This window comes from Manis javanica, chromosome 6 (genome assembly GCF_040802235.1).
Source record: "Manis javanica isolate MJ-LG chromosome 6, MJ_LKY, whole genome shotgun sequence".
NCBI classification, from domain to species: domain Eukaryota; kingdom Metazoa; phylum Chordata; class Mammalia; order Pholidota; family Manidae; genus Manis; species Manis javanica.
In genome coordinates this window covers 45,479,614-45,504,445 of record NC_133161.1, presented here as the reverse complement: position 1 = coordinate 45,504,445, position 24,832 = coordinate 45,479,614, and the positions used below count along the sequence as shown (strand labels likewise).

The following is a 24,832-nucleotide window of genomic DNA, read 5'->3' as shown; positions in this document are numbered from 1 at the left end:
GACAGATGACAGGTGGGCTGATGCTGACTCAAGGTCATTGGTCAGGACATGACAATCAGCCTGTTACGGGAACACAAACTCTACCTTTTGTAAATTAGTAAGAAAAGACCATCGCAAAGGATATAAAAAGATAATTTACAGGAAAACAAACGCAATACCAGCCAGGCACATGAAAAGATAATCGAGCTTACTTAACTGCAAATCAAATATACGAGGCAGCATTTTCTACTTGTCAGATTAGCAAAAATCAAAAAGTTTATAACCTTAATAGAGGACAATTTGGCAATCTCTCCTAAAATAACAAATGTATAGGCTTTGACCAAGGATTCCACTTCTGGAATTTATCCTGACACAGGCTTTGTTTATAATGACACAGGTGTGAAATGCTGAGTACAAGTTTCCCCAATGCTGCATTATTTGTTCTAGCAAAGCCTGGAAGCAAATGTCCATCCATAGAGGACTGTTCAAATAAATTACAGCACATCAGTATAAAGAATGCTATCTTAGCTATTTTTTTTTAATGAGGAAGATCTATTTCTATGCACTGGTATGAAAGATCTCCAAACTATGCTAAGGTGGTAGGGACATGTGCCCAACATTGTGTGTTATCATTTGTGGCGGAAAAGTATGCCTGCATTCATATTTGCAAATGCGTAGAATATCTTTGGATGGATACATAAACTGTAATAGGAGATGCCACTGGGGAGGAGAATGGGGTAACTGAATGCAAGGAAGGGAAGGAGACTTTTTTTCCATGTCTTTTGTATGTTATGCACATGCTTGTGTTTTGCTACAAGAACAAGTGGATAGTGGGAGATGGCTGAGGAAATCAATGTAGATACCACAGAACAGAGCAGTGGCATAGACTCTTGGAGCACAAAGGGACCTTATTGTGCATTTAGCCCAACCAAGGAGACTGTCCTGTTAATTTTTACCTATCTCTGTCTTTATATTATAGTGCTTTTTTTCCCCATAGAATATAACTGGGTCTTGCTTTTCCTTCAGTCAGACTTTTATTGGAGTGTTTAGATCAATGGCTCTCAAACAGGGACACTTTTGCCCCAAGGGCCATATGGCAATGTCTGGAGACATTTTGGGTTGTCACAAGGAAGAGGTGGGGGAGGTCTCTACTAGCATTTAGTACATAGAGGCCAGGAATGCTATTAAACAGCCTACCATGCAAAGTACACCCCCCCAACAACCAAGAATTACCTGGCCCTACATGTCAAAGCATCCAGATTGAGAAACTCTGGCTTAGACCATTTTTATTTCATGTAATTATCAGTATCATGGGTCTTAAATGTAACATCTTGCTACTTCTATTTGTTGTATCTGTTCTTTGTCCCTGCCCAAACTTGTTTTTGTTTGCTAGTTTCTTTTGCTCTCTACTTGCCCTCTTTTGAAGAATTGAGTATTTTTTAGTATTCCATTTTATATTCACTATTGGTTTATTTGCCATACTGCCTATTTTATTTTTGATTATTCTAGGGTTTACAATATACATTTAAATTTAGCACTGTCTACTTTTAAATAATGTAATTTCAGGTACAATGCAAAATACTTTCAAGAGTCTACTTCTATTCCCTAGCCCCACCTTTACTACTATATAGCTGTCATTTGTTGTAGGTGCAGGTTTGATGGTAATAAACTCTCTGGGATTTTGTCTGAAAAAGTCATTACTTCATTTTCATTTTTTAAACATTTTTGCTGAGAGCTACTTGTTTTTCCTAGCACTTTAAAGGTACCACTCCATTGTTATAAGACATTGTCACAAAATTTGTAAAGTTTCTGAGGAAAAGTGTGTTTGATCACCCTTCTTCCTCTGTACATAATATATCCTTTGCCTCCCCACTATGGCTGCTCTTTAAGAGTTTTCTCTGACACAGATTTTGCGCAATGTGTTATGATGTATCTTGGTCTGTTTTGTTTAGTTTTGTTTTCTGTTTATCCTACTGGGGCTCATTTAACTTCTTGGATCTGTAGCTTTAGTAGTTTTCATCAAATTAGGAAAAATTTTGGCCATTATTTCTTCAAATATTTTACCCATTCTATCCTGCTCCTCCCAACTTCAAAGACTGCAACTGGACATATATTAGGCCACTTGATGTTGCCGTACAGGTCACTGAGGTTCTGCTCTTCCTCTCCCTACCCCCACCAGCCTTTATCTAGCTATATTTCAGTTTGTATAATTTCTCCTAGTATTTCTTCATAAATAAAGATAAGTTTACTTATCTCTTCTTCTGCAGTATTTACTCTGTTAACAATCAGTGAAATTTTTATATCAGAAATTTGGTTTTTCATTCCTTGAACTTCTATTTGGTTATTTTGATACCTGTTTCTCTCATGTTTTCCTTCAAATCTCTGATCATATTTATATTTTGAGAACTGTTTAAAATTCCTTGTATACTAATTCCATCATGTCTGCCAATTTCAGTTTATTTTTATTGATTGATTTACCTCCTGTTTGTCTTGTAATTTTTCAATGGATGCCAGACTTCGTGGATTGCACGTTGCTGAGTGATGGATATTTTGGTGTTCCTGTAAAGGTTTGTTGGACTTTGTTCTGGCACTTAAGAGTCAGTGTGATCCATTTGAGCCTTATTTATAAACCGTTGAAGACAACTCTACAGCAGCTTTAACTATATGGCTATGTTAGCCCTTCTCTGATGTCTGACTCACCTATCTGCTATAATGCCTGTTCCTCTACGTAATCAATATGGTAATTCTGGCTGGTGGGAATGTGAAAAATTCCCAGTTTTGTGTAAGCTCTGGAATTTTTTGGTGCATAGCTCCCTATCATTCCTCAGGACTTTTTCTCTGCCCAGCCATGTGGAGAGTCATCATGTGCAGGCACAGATTGGTATTCAGTGACCCAAGGGAAACTTTCTGCAAATTTCTTTAGTTCTTTTCCATTTGATTTTCTCTTCTCCAGTGCTCTACTCCACAAATTCTAGCTGCTTCAACCTCCCTGAAGTCTGGGCTCTGTTTCTTCAGCCCTACAAGACAACTGGGCTCGTTTTGTTTCTTCTCTTTGCTATGTATAGTCCAGGAATTGCCTCCAAGCAGAAAGCTGGGGTAATTGTAGCTCTCGTCTCATTTGCTTCCTTTCAAATCTTGAGGATCACAGTCCTGCTCTGCTTATTGTCCAATGTCTGACAAAGTCATTTCATATGTCTTGCCCAGTTTTCTAGTTGTTCCCAATATGATATAACAAGTCCATGGCAATTTCTCCTTCAGGGGCAGATGTGGAAGACCAGAAGTGCTAGTCTTCATGCCTCTAAGGAACCAAATGTTCTGATACAGAATCAACTAGACCCATTATTTCAAGAACTGCAAATGCATAGTTATAGAACTTCTTAACTTACTAATTTAGCAAGAAACATTTATTGAACACTTGTACCAGGAATTGCACTGTTGCTACAAAGATGAAGAAGCCCCTCCTCTCAAGAAGTCAGAGGCAAGCAGGGAAATTAAGTAGAGAGGTAATATGTGAATATATTGTATATTGTGTCAGGATAACACTGGAGTTATGCATAGATAAATACATTGATATACCATACTGGGATATGTAAACAAGCTTAAAAGATGATCATAAATTAGACTTACTGAAGCCCAGACCCTTTTTTAAAAAATTGCTGATGACAATTTTGCCTTCTATCCAGTGTTGTTGTCTGAAGAACCCTATCTATGCAATGATTCTGAGGGTCTGAAGTACATGAGTAATTGAGAAATGCCTTTAACACATTGCATATAGAAGTATTTTTTTCCACTTAGTGCTTCATTTAGTATAGCAGAAGGAAAGAGGTCTGTCGTTGGGAAAATCTCATGGAAATGAACAACAGGCAGTATCATGTGAATAAGACACTCATGTATGACTAAGAAAGCCTGTGTAATTGCTTTGTATGTAATTTATGAGAACCAAAGAAGGAGCTAACAGGAGAGTCATGGAAAAATGAGAAAGAAAAGCACTAGTTAAGCTTAGTCAGCCACCTGCCTTAATCCTATGACAACAGTGTTTAGGTTAGTTTTCTAAATTTGGTTACCATAGAAACAAACTGTTAGAATGCCCTTAAATAAATTTATAGAATTATTGCTCATACTGAGTATAGGCAACACGGAGAGATAAGTATTAAGATTAAGTCTATTTTTAAAATATTTTTAGAATTTAAACGATCCATCAAGCCCTTTGGATATGCACTTTAAGCAACCATATAAATTGTACTTCAGCAAAAGGAGTAAAATCCTATTCATTATAATTAGGTGACGGGTTTATAATTCAATTTAATCAGTTTCAATGAACGGCTCCTATTTAATTAGAATAAGGTAACAGCTCATAAATGTTCTGGATCTGATTGTAAAAACAATATTATGTATGTCTCACACTCACTGCTGTACTGTGAGGAGTCATTCATAGGTTTAGCCAACTGTACAGATAATTTAAAGGGGAATCAGTGAGACTTCACCTTGTGACTGACTATCAAAGAGCAGACTAGAGGATTCTATGATCAGACTTAAGAGTTTCAAACTAATCCTTTCTTGCTTTTATGTTTTCTTAGCTTATACATGTGGAAAAGATCTACCTCACGCCATGTACAGATTTAAAAATAGGCTTATTTTTAATATTCTAGTGACAGCTGAGAACACCTTTTAATATATGAAAGCTTATCCAGAACTGTAGAAGTTGAGCCTCTTATACCTGCAATTTAACCACTGCTCACTTGAGATAATATACGACTTTAAACAGCAGTTACTGTTATTTTCCAGTTCTTCAGAAAACTAAACAAAGTCTGTCTAAATTGCTGTAGAAATTTTGGGTTCAATTATAGGAAACTTCCCTCATTCTATAAGTGATTAAACAATGATTTCATGCATTGAGAGATTATCTAAAATTTCTGACTCTAGAAAGAGTATTTGTTTGGGTGCTCTTCTGTTTTTCATGAAAGACCAGAAAACTGGTATTATTTTGTTCCCTGTTGTATTAGTTGCCTGATTGGAGAATTGGAAATAATCTAGATGTATTAGTTTTAAAATTCCTGATAATTCTTTACTCTCCTTTCCACTGACTGTCTACCCATTATCCTAAACAAAGGACTAGATTTTTACTATTCTTATTATATCCCTTATACCATTGCTACATGTGCAAAGGATTTGAGTTTTTGCATCTACAGAGTGATTTACTCCTTAGAGCTAGAATCTATGTCTGGCTCACTTTGAATTTCAAAAAGCACCTACAATAAAGATTAAATCCAAGTTACTTAACTGTCATGAATTTCTCAGAAAATCTATTTTTCTTTACCTTGAATATAAAGGACTGAGCTTTAAGAATTATTACAAAATTTATAGAATAGACAAGTAGAGATAAAGTAGATTCATGGCTAAGGGAGATCAGGAAAGGGGGGAATGACTGCTAATGGGTGTGGGGATTTCTTTTTGAGGTGATAAAAATATTCTAAAATTGACTGTAGTGATTGCATAACTCTGTGATTATCCTAAAATTCACTTAAGTGTTAAAATTCATCATACTACATATTAATTTTATAAAAATAAAATATACTACCTCAAAGAAAAAACAGAGAATCATTGAATATCATTCAGCTTTGTTAGGCAGGAAAATAGATATGAGCAGGGTGGAAAGAGAGTAAGGCCAAAGAAAAGGACCCAGAGTTAATCAGTAAAAGGTCAAAAAACCAGGAGTAAGTTGGCCTGGAATGTTTGAACATTCCCCAGATAAAAGAGGGTACTTCATCATAGCCCATGTCTTTATTGTGTTAATCATGCAAGCTCAGCTTATTTTTTTAACCTATCTATATGCTGTTTTTTATTCCTTCAGCCCTAATCAAGTAATTTGAGACCTTGGCAACTAATTTAGCATGCAGGCCCAGCCATAAACAACATAGTAAAAGGCAGGAAGAATTTCATCTTAAAAATAAGATTGCATTTCAATACTCAGGAAGTTAAGAAGTAAGATTCTTAACTTACTCTTTAGCAAACAGACAATAACTCAGCCCACCTTGGGGGCTGGGCAGGTGGTCTTGTCTGATATGCTCCCAGACCAAAACCCGGTATCCCAGGGAGAAATCAGAGCAGGAAGTTCCTTGTGTTAATTCAGAGACCACTTAACAAGTCTGCACCCCCAGCCCTTAAGTCACATTCCTGAAGAATCTTTAAATGGAGGAACCCCGACCTTCTGGCGAGCTCCTCTCTCTGAGGTTGCCCACACTAAGTGGATAACCTTTTAACTTTAAACTCTCTCTCTCTCCAACCTTGCAGGACACGTCTCCTCACTGAGGTTGCCTGCTGCACTTTTTCTCTCTTTAAAGAACTTTAAATAAAACTTTTTACTTTGCTTCACTACTGTGTCTCTGTCCTTCAATTCCCTGTTGTGGCGGGCACAAGGACGGAGGAAAATACACAATGCTCTCCCAACGGCTTAGAGGAACTAAGTGAATGATAAAAAGTTAATAGCTTTGAAGAATTATTACAATAGTAGTTAAAATGTTAGAAAAAGACAATTTAAGAAGCAGAGTTGATTTACTGTTCAGTCTTAATATGAGTGGGAATCAATTAACTTTAGTAGGTTACTTTATTTTCTTTACAATTAGGATACAAAACATATAACCTTGAATACTACTGCATGTAGCAAGAAAAAAAGTACATGACATTTTGTAAAAGATTCTATACCTTATAAAATGTAGCCAAAATAATACAAGGAAAAACTTAAGTGAATAGTTTCAAGGAAACATTGTTATGAAGATAGCAGGAGAGACAATTATGCTGTGAGGAAATCTGGCAATTCAAATCAGGATTTCAGTGTGAAATCCTTTTTAAATTCTTCCCAATTTTCTCACTGTAAAATTCTGTCTCTTATTTTAAGGCAAATCTCCTATATTTGCACTACTTCTTTTCTTGGTTCTTCTACACAAGTATAATTACCCACTTAATTAAAATTAGCTACTAACTTAAGAACATTTTTAAAAATCTTGAATGTCTTGAACAGAATGTATTCTGCACAAAATAGCTACACAACAATTCCAGGAGATACAGTCAGATGAGAAGTACCACATGTGGCTGAATGTTACAATGTGCTGGTCTCATACCCAGAGGTAAAAATCAGCTTCAGAGTTATATTAACATAAAATGCACTCCAGCAGGGTAAGTAAGCCCAACAAATGAATGAGAAAAAGATACAAGAAATTGGAACTTAGCCCCAAAGGGTCTTCATATCCTTACTTCATTCTTTATAATAATGAAAACTGTCCCTCAATACTTCAATTTACATTGTGTGTAGAATTCTTTTTAAGGCAACTGTTTAATGGAGAGGAAATTATCTTTATCCTACTAGTGTGGAATTTTAAATTAATGAAATGACTTGTAAATCCCCAGAAATCCCCAAGTGGGATATAATTTAGCTGTTACTAGAGGCCAAGGGGACAGCATTCACTTTACTCTGGATTTTTAGAGTAAAACCTCAGCAATTTTTAGATTAAAACCTCAAGTCATTTGTTTTTAGATCATAAAACAAAATTGATGTTAGTCTAGCTCATAAGCACTTAGATCGGCTTTGTAAATTATTGGCTGACTCATACTCACTAAAGTCATCCATTTTATGTCAGAAGTTTTATTAGCAGTACAGGAACACAAAGAATGGTAAACAAAATAATCCAGACAGTATGCTATCTGTTGCAGATCTCCCAGAATCTTCCAACTGTTTTTATCCTTTTCCTTTCTTTAGCAATAATCTGTGTATATCAAAGTGAGCCACTTAATCCCTTTGGTAAACTTCAAGCTGAAGGGGTAAAAAGAGATTATTGTTGGTTTCACGTGAAGAAATACTAGGAGATTTTATCTGAATTATAAGTAAATTACCAGCAATATCAGAAAGTATAGGAGACATATTCAATGGCAGAGAGTTAGTGAAGTTAATTGTCTCTCAAAGGTTAGACTCATCTAGCAAGTAGGTTAAAATGCAGAATAGAGACTCCAAACCCATGTAAGAATGTATGGATTTCATTATACTATGGGGAATATGCAAATCCTACTAAAAAGAATGCTACAGACAATAAGAGATGGAAGTACTGTAATTTTAATGTTTTCAAAAGGGTATATGAATTTATAATTATGTTTGACATTTTAGATTTCAATTCAAACTAAGTAGGTAAGAAAGAAAGCAAAACAAAAAAGTCTTATGTCTAAGAGTTCTACATCTCTGGAAAATAAGTTCCTTATTATTTTTCCCAAGGTTATTATTACAATGATAATTTGCTTTTTTAATAAAAAGTTGAGAGATGTATTTTTTCCCCCACAACATTCCACCAATTTCCTTTTTGTCCTCTTGCAATTTCCAACAACACTGAGAAATCACCATCCACTCAACTCCGTGGGGAGAGATAGCATGCTTATATCTAAATATCATTATGGATGTAAGCAATATCCTGTATCATGAATAAGGTGAGGTACCAATTCATTTCTGCAAGGAAAGATCTAAATGGCTAATCACCCATCTGAATCAAAAATCATTTTCTTATAATTTTTATGGCAATACAGACTTTCACTTAATTATATAGGGTATTTTACAGCATTAATTTACTCAGTAGGCATTAATCATCATCCTGTCTACCTGTGACATACCATAAAATCCCAAACTTAAACAACAGTGATAACTACCACTAAAGCAAGCAAACAAAGCAAAAACCACTGCTGCCAGTACCAAAAATTCACTATTAACTATAGCCCCCAATGCTCAAGGTTTAACACTATTTCAAAACTTAAAATTTAAACCAAACCCCAGCTTTCCTTACAAATATATGTAACCTGTACATCTTCCTCACTTAGTTTTGACATAAAATCTACAATAACAGTTAAGAAAACCAATAAAGCTACTAAGGAAAGTGGCGCTTGAAAATTTTTCATAAAACCAATTATTTCCCAAATAGATTTTATTTTTAAAAGAATAGCACAACATAATCATATGGATTTAAATATAACACATCTAGCAGTATTAATGAGTCCAATTACATAAAGTGAGGTCACAGTTCATGTCTGATCATTCCCACAAATGGAAAGGCACAAAGGTGCAGTTAACCAAAAAAGCAGGTAACTTAAAAACAATCATAACCTAGTTATATGTTTTCATTTCATACTTGTGTCTAAATACAGATGGGAATTGATACAAATTCATGAGATAAGGAAATATGCTACTTGAATCATCATAATTCTGTTTACTTTTCTTGTTCTACCATAAACAGTACCACCAATAATGTTCCTAAGAAGTAGAACCATAGATCAAACTACTTCTTTCTCCCCATAACACAGCACAAGGCTTTCTGTATTGAAGAATCTTAGGTTTAGGAAAATGACAGCGACAATACAAGACCAAGAATTTTGTTTTAGTGAGGAAAATGTCAATATGCAATCAGTGAAAGTAGTCTATAGATGATATAACCATTGTTCATAATTCTTAAAAAAAGAGAAAAGAAAAACCTAGAGGTAAGCAGGAATTAAAGGACTAAGACACACACTTGGACCCTCTCACTGCGCAGGGTTTTTGAGGCAATTCAGTGTTAACCCCAAGAGTATTCAATGAAACCAAAGCCTGGCTCATAGACTTATAAAGCACCAGAAACAGACAGTAAACCATCTTCAAAGGATGAGGACCTAAAGACAAAAACCAAAACTGACTGCTAGGATAGCAAATGAAGAGCGCATTGGGCACAGTGAATTCAAAGAAAAATTTACTTTTTCAATAGTAGAGGGCAGCAGAAAGCCTACTTGAGGATAGAAAATCTAGTTCATCTACAAATTAGCTGTTGACCTTGGGCATGACAAACTATTTGAATGATAATTTCCACACCTATAAAACAGGCATATTAAGATCCATCAGATTTTTTCACGGGCTTCAGAATAAGGAGCAAAGACAATGATGTACTTGAGAACACTTTGTAAACTACAAGGAATTATTAGTAGTATATTGAGATTTGGGCACTTTTAAAAAGCATTAAGGATAAAAGCCAACTGAACATAAAATTCTATCAGTTTTTTGACCCAGATTAGATCTCTATTCAATAGTGATTGCTGTGCATCTGCCTCACTTTTTATCAAGGCAGAAATATGAAAATTTTCCTTGGCTCACTAATTTCCCTTAGGATTCAAAGTTATTGTACTGTTACATACTTGTTATAGATTTTTGACATTAAAGAACTAGGAGTGGTAATCTGCTAGCTTTAAAAAGTAAAATACTGATTAAATACAATTCTTTACCTCCTCTACAATATTTTGACACATTTTATTAGGAAGAAAAAAATACATAAATAACTTGTCCTATTTCCCATGACAGGTTATTTTTCACTAGAAAAATCAAACCATATATAGCTTAAGGCCAAGAAAGAATATTCAATGTATACATATTTATAATTTATCAACTTTGTGACTCACTTCAGCATTGCACATCTCCTCAGTAAAGCAGTAACTGTTCACCAGTTCAACAACCACTTTCTTGTTGCCTTCAAGCAGGGATCAAAGGCAGACACACTGTTTCATTATAACATGAAAACAGTAAGCCTTGGACTATTGTAAAAGACTTTTCAAATATCAGTATCTAATTTGGAGAGAAGAGAGGGGAGCAGAAATAAAGGGTCCTAATTTGTGCTATGACCTGGTCTTATGTTGGGTATGCTCACAGTTGCAATATTTTAAAATTACGCAAGTAAAACATGAGGCTTCATAGGTAAAAGGGGAAAATGGTCCAGAGTCTTCTACTAAAAGACAAATTAATTTTTTTTTCCTAATAACTCACCAGAAAGAAATGGGTACGTAGAAACCCTGAGGGGTTCTTCAAATAATATTTCGAAAAAACAAAAACAATGTAAGAACAGAACATTCTTAAAAACTAAGACTTTCTTTAGAGTTGATTGCCTTCTCTTTAAGAATGGATGCTATATAAAATGAGCAGCTGTATCTTTATAATTCATCATGTTTATATGTAAATTCTCTGGCAGATATAAAACCATCTTTGTCTTCATCTTCTTTATCAAAAATGTCCTCCACCAAAACATCATGATGACTTTCATTCACCACCGCACCATGCTTTTCAAACTCCTTCTTTAAATACACTTTAACCTACAAAAAAAATGAATCCCATTAATAATTCTAATTCATAAGACACCCATACTGAGCTAATCAATATCACAAAGTAGACCAGTAATTCATTTAATCATATATAACAACTACTAAACAACTACTTTATGGTATATTTCTAATGACAGTAAAATAATTATAGGGGATTTTTTTCTTAAAACCTGTTGCTATTTTGCATGTACTTAGAAACAATATTCTATACTGACATAAATATTGCTCAGAGGCAAAGATAAGATTATATCATTTGAAAAACACCCACTGACAGCAGACTGCCTGTTCTTGATCTGAGTTTAAATAAAGCCAAGCGTCTGAAAGACTGTTGTATTTCAATTCATTAAATTCTCCAGATCTTATTTTCTAACTAGGGTCAGAATCCCAGCTATTTCTTTTAAAATCAGATTAAATGATGGCTTTTTAAAAATGTAAGCAAGTGTCTGGGAATAGCACATGATGTGGACCTGGCTGTGATCATGCCACATGACCTTCCAATCTCCAAAATTAAAGCAAAAATCCAACCCAATGAGTAGTTAGAGTAAAAATTTCTGTTTTTCATTCAAGTATTTAAAGACAAACAAAATACTGCCTCCAATTACCCACTAGGTTCACCATAATGTAGTTCAACCTGTATTTTCATTTTTAATCATATCCCTATTATTCCTTCTGTTAGACAAGCAATTTCAAATCCTTCCCACCCCCACCATGCTGCCATCAACATGCAAACATATGGTATATATTTATTTTTAAGATTCAGGTGATTTAATGCAGTTTAGAAAAAAAAGATGATGAAGCTCTATGGATTAATGTAGAATATATCTCTAGGATATATTGTATGAGTAAAGCAAGATACCAAATATTATGTATAACATACTATTTTGTGTGCAAGAAAGGGGGAAATAAAAATATATATTTATGTTTGCTTATATTTGCATAATGAAACACTGGAAAGATACAATAGAAACTCATAAAACTGGATATAGAAGGGGATAGATCACACGGTACAAGAAGATATGGGAGGGAGAAAGATTTCTTAATAAATATCTTAAAATTGATTATTTGAACAATGTGAATGTGTTGTATATTCAAGATTTTTTAAATGAAAGGGAATTAAAATTTATCTTGGATAGAAAAAGTCCTATGACTGGTAATATTACGAGGCATTATAAATTTAGTAGCTAAATATCATGACCTCTTCGTTCTTAACAACTTAGCTTATTCAAGACTTAAATCATTTCCTGGCCATTAGAATGAAATTGACCAAGCATAAAAAGGGACCTGATTTCTGACCAACCAAGCCAGAATGGAGAATAGGGGTAGATAAAAAACACAGGAATCAATATCTACCTCCACTTCTTTCCCCACAACAGCCAGACTAAGACAGGTATTTGTAGCAATGGCTGCAAAAGCCTGAATAAATTATAGGGTGGCGACATTTTCCTTTCTGCTTACTCCAACACCAGGACTTTGAAGGGTTGGGAAAGGTGCCTCCTGCTGTGAAAAATCCAGACTGGAGTTTGCTTTCTTCAGGTTCTAACATGTACAAAACTGAGCATGTTAAGTTGCTTGCTGCTATTTGCTAGGAAATCACTACAAAAATGCACTTAACAGCCAGTCTATAGTTTTAAATAGAAACTGTCCATTTGCGATGTTTCTCAGGACATTTCTATGGTCTTATACAGTAACTTCAAAATGGGAATTATCTTGGCAAAATAGGTCTTTCAAAAACTCAGGGTGAAGGCAAGATATAGTGAACCTTAAGTATTTGGAAGAAAGAAAAAAAGCAAAAGAATGAAAAGTTTCTCTCCATATACTTCTCATGTATTTTTATATTATATGCCAATGAATTTCTCTCAATGTATTTCTTTCCAAAGCAATGATTTCCACTGAAAAAGTCAATTTTCCAAGCACCAGTATTTTAAGAAAGTAACATTTTACCCAAATAAAAATAAATTTCTAAAAAAATAAATTTCTAAAAAAATGACCTGAAAGGAAGAAAGAGTAGAAGGAAGGAAAGGTTACCTCATCTTTAGAGAGTTTCCAGTCATCATTGAGATCCATTTCTTGGAATGATTCATGGGATCTTGGTCCATTTCGAATCTCCAGGAGATCAATATTGAATATCAATGTACTTTCTGGGGGAATTTTACCTGACATGAAGAGAGAGGGGGGTTAAGTTTTACTAAAAAGACCACAAAGTTTTGATGCTAGAAAACTTATGGTACTGGGAAAAATATTCCTTTAAGTGAAGTAAATGAAGAACCTTCCTATGACTGTCATGTATGATGGAAATTACTTATATTTTACTCAAATAGAATAAAGAAGGAATATTTCAAACTAGTAGATCAAAAGAAGGAATATTCCAAACTAGTAAAAATTGTTACACACACACACAGATGTGCCTAATGGCCTGGGTATTCAATTTCAAATATAATTAAGATATGATATATCACATGTCAAGAATGACTTAAAGGGCTTTAGATTATTGTGAGTCAAAGTACAAGAGATTTACTATGGAATCAGAAAGTTGTGACCTAGTAATACATACAGTACTGCCATTTCTACCACTGGGAGGCAGTATTGCAATTAAGTGAATTCTGGTGTCATACTATCTGGGACTGAAGCTTCTGCCCCTTTCTAAACCTCAGTTGCCTCATCTGTAAAATGCAGATGACAATATTGCCCACCTCAGGAGTCTGCTGAGAGAATGAAAGGAGATAAACCCGTGCAAATTACTTAGCATTATGTTTGATAAATAGAAAACTCTCAATATATTTTACTAAGATATAATTCTTTTACAGGCTTTAAATACAGTAAGGTTCAACAATTTCATAAGTTAGGAAACACCCCCTCTGACATAGAACATTATACATATCTTGAAGAAATTTTATTAGAGGGGAGAAATTTGAAAAATTTCTGAGAAAGGAGATTAAAAATCTCTAAAAATAAATTTCTGGGAAGCATGGATGATTTTTTTCAATGGGTTTCCTTAGAGCTATATTTAACACATAGGCCTGGGTAAACATTACAAATATTTCTTAGCCCCCATCCCACATATTTCCATGAAGGAGCATTTGTAAGTGCTAAAGAAAACAAAACTTACACTGTGTGTCTAAGCTTACCATTCAAGATCTGGACAGAGAGGGCATGCAAGTATGGAACTAAAGGACTACAAAATTAGTGTTAAATATATTAGCAAAATTAGTTTCATGACACTCAGTTTAAAGGAAATGATTCAAATCAGATCTTTACTTGTTATGAAGTAAAAGTGAGTTAAATGTAGCATAGAGAAAGAGTAATGGACTAATTATATATAAATATTAAGGTGAGACAAAGAAGCAGGAAGGTGAAAAATATGTTTGAACATCAGAGAAACATTTTCTAGATACTTGATTTTCTTCTCAAAAGAGGATTATTAAATTAAGGAATTGAATTTGGTAAGCAAATCCCATTCTATGCATAAGATTATATATATATGTTCCATTTTAGAAGATACAATGCTTCATATATGACACCTATTTTCTTCTCAGAAAACTGGGGCTAGGATTCCCACTTTGTAAATGGGTAAGCTTAGACCTAAGGATGCTGTGAAGTCTTTATTTCTATTGTTCAGAGTGGCTCTGTCTAGTTCTGATGATTATTTAAATGTTTTTTTCCTTCATTACGTAGTTAATACATGCTCATTGTAGAGAATTTGTATGAGAAAGGAACAAAAATAAAAATAACTCCCAGCCCTACAGGCCAATAAAAAAGTTAACATTCTTATTTATTTCCTTGTGATTTCACTTTGTATGCATATATACTTTTCTTCAATACTTACTAACATAGTATACAGTTGGCCCTTGAACAAGGCAGAGGTTAGGGGAACTGAACCTCTATACAGTCAAAAATCTGCATATTAACTTTGATTACCCCAAATCTTAGCTCCGAACAGCCTATTGTTGGCCAGAAGGTCTCACCAATAATACACGTTTGATTAATACATATTTTATATGTTAATGTATTATATACTGTATCCTTACCATAAAGTAAGCTAAAGAAAATATTTTTTCAAATTTTCACAAATCACCAAAAATATTTCTAATTTATTTAATGAAAAAGATCTGCATATAAGTGGACCCACACAGTTCAAACCTGTGTTGTTCAAAGGTCAACTCTATACACTATAGCTTTATTTTCTACTTTTACATATGACATCATATACTTCCTGGATATAAATTTTTAAATTTTTGAATTGTATTTTTTAAGTAACTGGAACATATTTTATTTAGCTAGACGCTGCTCATTATACACTTACATTGGTTCCAATTTTTCTGCTACTAAAAGCAATGCGGTAATGGACATTACCTATTCACAAATCTTTCTCCTGATACCTGACTGTTACCTTTGGTTAAATTACAATAAAGCAATTATAGGACACATGCATATCATATGCACAAAACATTTTCTGGCCTCATGTGGCCCTCAGGAAAGCTGAATGGGTTCCCAGTCAAATGGCAGGTGTATATGCCTACCCTGGAACAAAATGGCATGAAGGTTCCCAGGACCAGCTAGCCCATTTTAGCCCATTTGCTGTTTTATTACACTTATTTCATGTCACTGTATTATTTTTAAAAAATAAATTATCAAAAACTCTGCAAACCAACTTTAAAGCCAGAGGGAAAGGAACCTCCAGTAAAAGCTTTGTTGTGGGAATTCAGTTGTGAGTCACACACAGCCTGTATCCAAAACAGTACTTATGCCTTAGTATTCTGTATGTCAAATACTCAACTCATCAAAACACTTATGTTGAGTAATCTTTCTTTTTCCATTGTTAAAATAATTGGTGAGTTTCAGTAGGGGAGGATGAAAAACTTCTGGAGATGGATGATGGTGATGCTTGCACAACGATGTGATGTACTTAATGCCACTGAACTGTATACTTAAAATGGTTAAAATAATAAACACTGTTATGTATACTGTACCACAATAAACTTCTTAAAAATTCACTATATTGATTAATATGGTAGCTAATTGTTAATAATAGAGTTGAAGGCTCCAGAACCTTTTATCATTATTAGCCCAGTTGACCAAATAATACTACAGCTTTAATTGGCATTTGAAAGGATAGCCATGACATAATTATATTTCCCAAAGAAATAATTATCCTCTATTTTTAGGAAAAAAAAAATACATAGTAGCTACACTAACTACTGTCTCCTAATCCAGAGAACTCTAGTGCTGTAGTAAAAATGTAGAGTTATTATTACCTTTTCCTTCTTTGCCATAGCCCAGGGCAGGAGGAATGATGAGCTTTCTCTTCTCTCCTACACACATTCCCTTTAAGCCCTGGTCCCAACCTTTGAGAGCCTCCAGGATCCCCAGGGTGAACCAAATGGGTTGACCATTGTTATGTTTGTGACTATGATAGAAAGAAAACACATTAGAACTCTTTAGTATTTTATTCTTTTTATTGTTGTGGTGCATTTTTTTCTACCTATAAGTGGTTAAATGTGGAAACTAATGAAAATAGCTACACACACAACACACAAAACCAAATCAACTTTATAAAATTCAATTTACTGAGCATATTTCTTGATGCAAATTTCACACAGTAGATGCAACTAGAAAAGGGCAGAGGGAATGATAATAAAAACAATTAACAATTATTTGAGCATTTATTGTATACTAGGTATTACCCTAAATGCTTTGCCTCTTTTAACTCTAACAATGATCATATGAGGTAAGTACCATTATTTCCCCATAGTACAGAGAAGGAAACTGAGGTTAAGTGTGCCAGTATTTGACCTAACTCCAAAGTGATGCTGTGCCAGGAAGGCCCCAAGTTAGGAGAAGAGGGAGAAAATAATGGAAAATGGCTGAGTTTGAGAAGGAGGAGAGGCTAAGATGTTACTGCCAACACTTGTGAATCTACACCCACATGCACACAGGAGAGTCAGGAGCACAGCATCTTATACCCTGTCTACAAACTTTCCTGATGTACAGCCTGCTGATGGCTCCGGTAAGGGGAAAAGGTTGCTCTTTGACGCGGAATCCCTACTCAGACCCAGCCCAGTTCTCTCCACAGGGGTCTACTGTTGGGTCTATGCAGGAAAGCCTAGAGGAGTGGGCCCTCAAGGACAGAGGAAAAAGAGGATGGTCAAGATATCCTGGCTCATGAGCTGAAGTCAGCCTAAGAAAACCAACCACCCAAGCTACTGGTGGAGGCTTGAGGGTGTCTGAGCCCGTAGTTCCCTGTTGGTGCAATAAGGAAAGTGTTCTATTTAAGAATATCTTTGCAGATGAGATACTAGGTTTCATGGGAATCACTGTTACTAAATCTAGGTAAAGGGAATCACTTTCTCCTTTCCTTGATGTCCCCCCATGGTCAAAGTAACAAAATGTCAACTGTATTTGGGAAGGCTAGAAAAGAATAAAGAAGGCAACAGTCTCTATCCAGCACTGTCTACAGTTTTGGCACATTTCTTATCATGGCTGAAGGATTTAAGCTATTCTCCACATAGGCTATGGTTCTAGAAATGGTGAACATGTTTTATAAACCAATCATGTGATGGTGCTTCTTAATACTCAAGATTAGTACTTCCTGACCATACACATGGAGGCTGCATGACAACAGTCCCCTCAACCAGTACTAGAACTTTAGTAGCAAATTGCTAAATGATGTCATGTCCCATGGCTACGACCAAAGTCCACAAAGGTTTTTGGTTTTAAGACCTAAGAGAAATCATGCTGGGTCTAAAAGAGATCAGATGCAAAATAAGAATGTAATTGAAAATTTAAAATGCAAATCATGATATTGTTTGACATCTACCATGGAACTAGCCTTGGTGATAAGATCTGGCTTTTGAAAATTCTATGGGAGGCCATCATTTTGGAATCTTTTGCAAGGTCTAACATAGTTCAGAAAAGAGTGCCAATCACTTCTCCAAAACCTCACAACAGACCAGGTCTGAATGCCCAGTAAAAGCAGTTGATCAGAGAACAGGTCTAAGATGGGCCACCAAGCTTCACTGCTTCAGTTCATTCCATTCTATTTACCTGGAAAGTCCTCTCTCCACCCGCATTTTCCACCTGGAACCCTCCACCCATCTTTCAACGCCCATCTCAAGTATGATCTTTGATAAGTCTTTCTCTTTCCCCACCTTTCAGAGCATAATTAATTCCAGGCTCCATTATGCTTTGTGAGTACGTGGAATATTCTGTACTCCATTGCATGAGTATTGACTTGTCTTCTTCCCTACTGCTGACAGGGTACTGTTATAGGACAAGAACCGGCTCTTAGTCATCTTTAAAACCCTAGGACCTGACTTGTGGTCGCTCAACAAAGGTTTGATAGATTGGATGAGGGTAGAGAGAAGCCAAAAAGTTTTGATCTCCCTTGTATCAAGCACAGGGCCTAACACAAAGGAAATACTTAATAAATAATTTTGGAATGAAGAAAATCAACGCCTAACTGGAAATCATTACATTTGTAAAACTTTTCCATGTTACAAATTCTTTGTTTATAGAACATAAATAAAGTGTAACCACCTGAAAATCCTTCACTGTAGGTTTTGGGTTAATCTTCCATAACCACACCCACACCCATCAATGAAGTCTTTCAATTTCTAGAAAGAAACAAATGATGAAACAAATCATGGTCCAATGCCTTGGCCAAAAGGTCATCTTCAGAACAAGTTAAATAGGTCAATGGACTAACTAGTATTAGCATGTTCTACAATAAGCAATTAAATAACTGTTTATTCTGCTCATGAAGTCGCTGTAAAAAGTTTGAAGGAAATTTCACCTAAACGAACTGTAAATGGAATCACATCATTTTCCCTCAGGAATGGAGTTTGAGAAATGAGAATTCCTTTAAGCTTTTTTTTTCGTGCGCAGCATTTCAAAGATTCTAGTTCTAATTTTTATAATAAAAAAATTTATCATACCACCTGTTTCCAATAAGACCTTCAAAAGACTCGTTATATAAGAGTGGCTTTAAACAATTTCCCCAAAGAAGGAAATGAGATGTCTCGATTTTTTTAAAAGATACATAAAATCTGGTATAGGCTACGTTTCCTGCCCGACAGCTAGCCTAGGTGGATGGGTTCTTTATTGTTTTACCTGCGGGGCATACTTACGTGGAGTGAAATAAGGAGCCGTCTTTTTCTAAGTAGCCTTCATAGTGCACCAACATCAAATCCCCTCCTTTGGTCTTGCGATGGCAGATGAACGGCTTCTGGAGCACTTCAATCTTCACTTCTGGCTCTGGGATCAGAGCCCCAATCAAAGAAGTGACTAACAACGTCAGGACCGCGTTCCACAGGAAAAGCCTCATGGTGCTGGAGCAGGAAAGAAGTTCCTACAAAAACAGAGAAAGGGCCTCCCTCACAGAATTGAGAATGCAGTTGAAGGCTTAAGGGCAACGGCTTCTGGCAAGTTCATGACGCCCCATTCCTAGCAGACGTGGCACATTTACCACCGACAACTTTCCCACGCACTGCGAACTGACCTTCAAAGAGTTAAACCCAAAGCAGGGCCTGACTGGCTCTTACATAGCGGCCGCCTGGGAAGATCGGCCTCCCATTGGCTTGTGATGCCGTCGTAGGTGCTTCTCAAGCCAATGACGTTGGACGAATTACAGCTGGGCGGGACGGGACAGGCGCCCACCGGCGAATCACCCGGAATGTCCTAGAGCCTGGCGGAGTGAAGAATTCCACAGCCTCCAGACTTTGCGGGAGAGGTGGGGTGCAGAGCTAACCGGAAACTCCTTCGGCAAATTTACGCCGGCCTGAGGTTCGGGGCTAGGTGAAAAGGTAGAGGTATCAGGAAAGACTTGTTTACTCTCGCAGTCAGAGGGAGGCCTCCCAGGATCCCACCAATCTAAGACTCCTGCTATTTAACAATATGAAGGGTAAAGATTTAAAAGTGTTGTAGGGGCCACAGAGCGGGTTCCCTGGCGTGAACCTCACTACATTGTCAGTAAAGCAGGTTCTTTTGTCCCATTTAAAAGATTGGCAAAGACAGTGTAGCACGGAGAAGAGAAGTAGTGACTCTGTGGCATCTTACTACACTGATGGACAGTGACTTCAATGGGGTATGGGGAGGACTTGATAATATGGGTAAATGTAGTAATTACACTGTTTTTCATGTGAAACTTTCATAAGAGTATATCAATGATACCTTAATAATAAACAAACAAACAAATAAATAAATAAAAGACTGGCAAAATGAGCCTAGGAGACGTTAAGTGTCCTGCTTAAGGTTGCTGGGTCCCAAAGCAGTTGAGCTCTGCCTTCAAACCAGGTCTTTTGATTCATACTACAACACTGCATAATGTTACTGTTGCTAATTATAACTTTGGTGGCCTTAGTGTAGAGTGACAATAATAGCTTCTATCAAGGATAAGAACGTGCAAACCTCCGCTTTAAAGAAGAAATAGTAATCACAGTTATGAGTTACATGGGCCCATCTTAGTTTAATTTTTATTTTTAAAATTTTCACCTTATTTCAAAAGCAGCACATATTCATTGTACTTGACTTAGAAGAAACCGGAAAGCACTAACGTAGGTTTTCCAGTTAAAATACAGGAGTTGAGTTAAATTTGAATTTCAGATAAACAACGAATTAATTCTGTATTTTTATTTGCTAGATATGGCAACTTAAGTAAAAGAAAAAAACAGAAAAGAAAAAAATTGTCTATACCATCATCCACCAATAATCATTTTAACCTTTTGGTGCATGCTTCTGTGACATGTGGCTAAAATAATTTGGATCATATTGTACACTTTATTTCGTAACCGGTCTTTCAACTTAAGAGTTAACACCCGGTCAGTTATCCTTAACACATTACTTTCTCACACTTAAGTATGCATAGGAATCCCCGGAGGATGTTGTTAAAATGCAGGTTTTGACTCAGGAGGTCTAGGCTAGGAGCATTCTGTAACTCTGACATGCTCCCAGGTAATGACCACGTTTTTGTCCAGGGACCACACTTACAGTAGCGACGCCTTTAGAGTTTAGACATCTGTTTACACTGGCCACAGTATTCTTCGTGAAACTCCCATCATCTCCACACACCCTGTTGTTGGGTACCTCGAGTGTGTGGGATAAATTACAGTCTTGAGACTTATCTCAAGTTTTTGCACCCAGGGGACTAGAATCCAAGGAATACCCTAGGGGGCCAAGTTGACTCCGAAACAGCATAGGCGGGGCCCGACCTGTCTACGGCCCCATTAACAGGACTGCATCCCACACTTGTCCCAGAGGCCTCCCTTTACCCCTTCAGCCACTCCCGAGGCCGCCGCGCAGGACTCAGTTTCCTTGAGGACCTCGCCAGCTTTGCGGGCTCTGCCGCCGAGGTCGCAGCCACATCCCGGAGTGGATTTTGGGAACGTGCGCACCAGCTGTGCACTGAGCATGCGCGAGCGGGTCCCGGGCCCCGCAGGTCTAGGGCTGCGGTAGTGCGCGGTGGCGCCGCCAGCGTCCGGCTACCTTGCTGGGGGCACATTGGAGGTTTCAGCCTCCACTCGGGCCCACCCAGTGCCTTGGTCTACTGTGGACACCGCGCCGGCTTCACCGCGCGGGATCACCGGCGGGCCGCGTCCTCAGGTGCCAAGGCCGCCGCAGTGACCCCGCCCCCGGGCCAAAGATGTGAGGCCGGCTGGGCGTCCCCGCACCGAGCCCGGCGCCAGGAGTGGGCGGCTCGGCAGCGCCAGGCGATGGCCCTGCTGCCGGTGCTCCTCTCCCCCTGGGGCCTGGGGCTGTGAGGGGGCCGGGGGGCGAGGGGAAGTGGCCCCGGCTCGGCGCAGGCGCAGGGGCCGCGGGCGCCATGGAGGGGGTGCTGTATAAGTGGACCAACTATCTGAGCGGTGAGTCGGGGGCGCCCCAAGGCCGGGTCCTTTGTTTGAGCGGCAGGAGGGTGGCTCCTGGGGTGGGGGTCGCGGTCCTTCCTGAGACCCGAGAGGCCGCACGGACCGGGAGAGCGGTTCTCTCACAGGACCCTGTCACCCGTGCTGTACGGACACAGCCCCCTATTGGAGCTGGGTGAGGCAGTGGCTACCGTTTCACATAAGGAAAGCTACCAAATACTAAGATTTGGGGTGATTTGAAAGGCACGGTGGCTCCCGGTGTCAGAGGGAGGGGGGCCCTGACTCCTGCGGTGGGTTCCTGTAGGAGTCTCTGGAATTAGAGCGGAGGAGCTGGTTTTGCCTGGCCAGCAGGTAGGTCGGAAGGCTTCAGATGAATGCCAGCAGCAATCTGGAATTCCAGAGGTGAAAGGTCCTTTTTCAAAAAAAAAAACCCTAAGTACAAACCCTTTTCCTTTGTCACCCTCTAAGTTACCTGCTTGCAGACCAAGGTATCAGAGTTGCATTCAACAGTTTCAAAACTCCAAAATATGCACAGGATTTTTGGTTTTCTCCCTGAGTATTTCTTTTTGTCTCACAGACCCAGAAATTGCCCTAAAATAAAAACAAATATACTGTTTTATTGCCCTCCTGAGCAGAATGGCTTAAAAATAATACCCTGCCCCTTTACCAATCAGTGGAAGTACTTTCTTCCTATCTTGAGCTCATAACTGTCCTCCAACTGTAATTATGATTCAGAAAGAGCATTTTTTCATTTGTGCAAGCAATATTTTGTAAAAGCCTTCTGTGTGCTGGAAACTACTAGGCACCTTTTTGGAATTAACCTTTTTATTATAGAAAATGAGCTAGGCACTTTTAATTTTAATAGCAATGTATTTGAAATCAGAAATATTCTCGATATGTCTTACAGTGGAGGATATATTTTCCCATCCTTCCTTTGAAAGGACAGTTTCTTAAAGGTTGTCCTGTGGTGATGCTTTGTGTTGTTTGAAGGACGATGTGTCTGGGAGGATCAGTTAGCATAGTGATTTTGATGAGGTTACACAGCACAGCCTAAAGTGCACCTGTTGGGTGTACCCAGAATCTCTAACTTATGTGAAGTGTGGTTAAAAGTGAGTTCTGTTTATTTTTCTCTAATCATTAGTAGGGACTGAATGAGGAGAGATGTTTTAGAAGACTGTGCCTTTGCTTAGGACCTTCATTGGTGTCAAGCAGGTACATTAAATGTGGGTAACTTATGGTTGGGCTTTGGTTAATGTCAGAGACATACTCTACTAACCTATTGGGTGGATGCTTGATCAGGTAATTTTCCGTTTGAGGTATCTCTAAGCTCTGATGTGTATAGACTTTAATGCCTTTGAATAAAATTTCATCCCTTTCCATCACACATGTTTTCTAACTTTTTTTCTTTCATTCTGTGCACTTTTTTCCATCTCCCTACCAACCCCTCCCCCCTGCACACACACACACACACCACCCCCCAACTGCTTTTTTGCCTTTCCTCTTCCTTTATATGCAAAGTTTAGTCTCTTGGTACACCTACTTCCTGGTCATGAAATGCTTTCTTTTTTTTTCCTGACTGTTTTTCTGTATCCTTCAATAAAGTGAATTTTCTCTGGAAGGATTCTTTGGAATCTTTATCATGTGATGTCTGTACCATCTACTCTACTGGAAAACAGTCTACTTTTTTCTGCCCCAAGTAAAAGAAGTGAATTCTGTGAGTGGTGCCAGTGTGGAAGCCCTAAAGAAAAGGTGCCCTGAAGCCATTGCCGGAGGTAGCTGTCCTTAACATCATGCTGCTTGTTTCCTTGGCCCACATGTTGCCTCATTGTCGGCACATTGTTCATAGAATTTCATCTCACCACTGAGTACTTTTCCTGGATATACTTAGAATTATGGCCCAATACATTATTTTTCATTAGAAGATAAATTTACCTTAGAAAGTAATGGTATGACCTAGGAGGAACAAATGCATTCTTGTTTCTTCCACCCTTCTGTGTAAGTTAGTCTCCCAAAAAGAACATAATCTAAGTGTTAATGACAAGCTTTCATAAAGACATCACCACTTTTTCTTCTTCTGTAGTTTTTTAAAGTAACATTTTTTTCTTACGGTTTTACATACAGTATTTTAAAATATATATATTCCCAGTGCAAGTTTTCACTCTGAATTTTTCTTTAAAGGGAATACATTATCTGTTTATATAGTCTGTGTATTTCTGTCATGCCCACAGCTTGATATGGGATGCCTTGTGTCAAATTTGAGTGGAGAAGTTAGGAAATCAACTTATCAGCTGATCCTTTGAATCCTTGAAAGATGTTGATTTCATTCACCACCTGCTCTGTGCTGGCTACTGGTAGGCACAGGGCAAGCCATGGTGAACAAGACAGACATAGCACCTGCCTTCCTTGAGCTTACATTTTCATGGGGGAGAAAGACATTCATTGGATAAGTGGTTAGAAGCATGTTCCACATGTGCATGATTTGAGGGAGGAGGAAGAGAAGAGGCTAGTTTGGGTTGCTGGGGAAGGACTCTTTGAAGAAAAGATATAAGTGGAGCCTGAAGTGTAAATAGAAGCTAGCTAGGTGGCAAAACCAAGGCCAAGGTGCAGCTGGAGCCTATAAGGAAGAACTGTAGGCACAGGGAATGTCAGTGTCAAGGCCCTAAAGCAGGATAGAGACTGGGGAGTTTGAGGAGAGGAAAGGAACACCCGCATTGCAGGAGCGCTGGGAGTAGTGCAGCTCCAGCAGGGCTGCAGGGGTGGGTGGGAGGTCTGATAATGCAGGACTTCATAGGCCGGCTTAAACACTATGGAGTGATTTTGTATGTGTATGTGTGTGTAAGGTGAGATTGTTTAAA

At 37.6% G+C, this 24,832-nt stretch overlaps 2 protein-coding genes across 10 annotated transcripts in view; one reads left to right on the top strand and one right to left on the bottom strand.

Moving 5' to 3' along the window:
• Positions 1-6,616: 6,616 nt before the first annotated feature.
• On the bottom strand, positions 6,617-19,638 carry FKBP14 (FKBP prolyl isomerase 14). Of its 2 annotated transcripts, XR_001851135.3 has the most exons (5): positions 19,248-19,638; positions 16,377-16,528; positions 13,150-13,277; positions 10,793-11,115; positions 6,617-7,786 (listed from the first exon to the last, which is right to left on the bottom strand). XR_001851135.3 is itself a non-coding variant. In XM_017647251.3 (4 exons), the coding sequence occupies exons 1-4, from the start codon at positions 19,442-19,444 to the stop codon at positions 10,957-10,959; spliced, it is 636 nt and encodes a 211-aa protein (XP_017502740.2). In that variant the 5' UTR covers positions 19,445-19,638; the 3' UTR covers positions 8,068-10,956. The 2 variants fall into 2 exon arrangements, 1 of the variants encoding a protein (XP_017502740.2); XM_017647251.3 differs by lacking the exon at positions 6,617-7,786 and having other exon boundaries at positions 8,068-11,115.
• A 1,869-nt stretch (positions 19,639-21,507) lies between these two features.
• Positions 21,508-24,832, top strand: part of PLEKHA8 (pleckstrin homology domain containing A8) — a 111,504-nt gene continuing 108,179 nt past the window's right edge. For 4 of the 8 annotated variants that reach the window (XR_012132233.1, XR_005063778.2, XM_073238654.1 and 1 more), the window contains exon 1: positions 21,508-21,977. Coding sequence is in view for 6 of the 8 variants with exons in the window: in XM_073238654.1 (XP_073094755.1) it covers positions 21,938-21,977 (40 nt within the window). In the remaining 2 variants the exon portion in view is untranslated. The remainder of the gene's footprint in view (positions 21,978-24,832) is intronic. The other 4 variants (XM_073238653.1, XM_037027379.2, XM_037027377.2 and 1 more) reach the window with 1 other exon arrangement.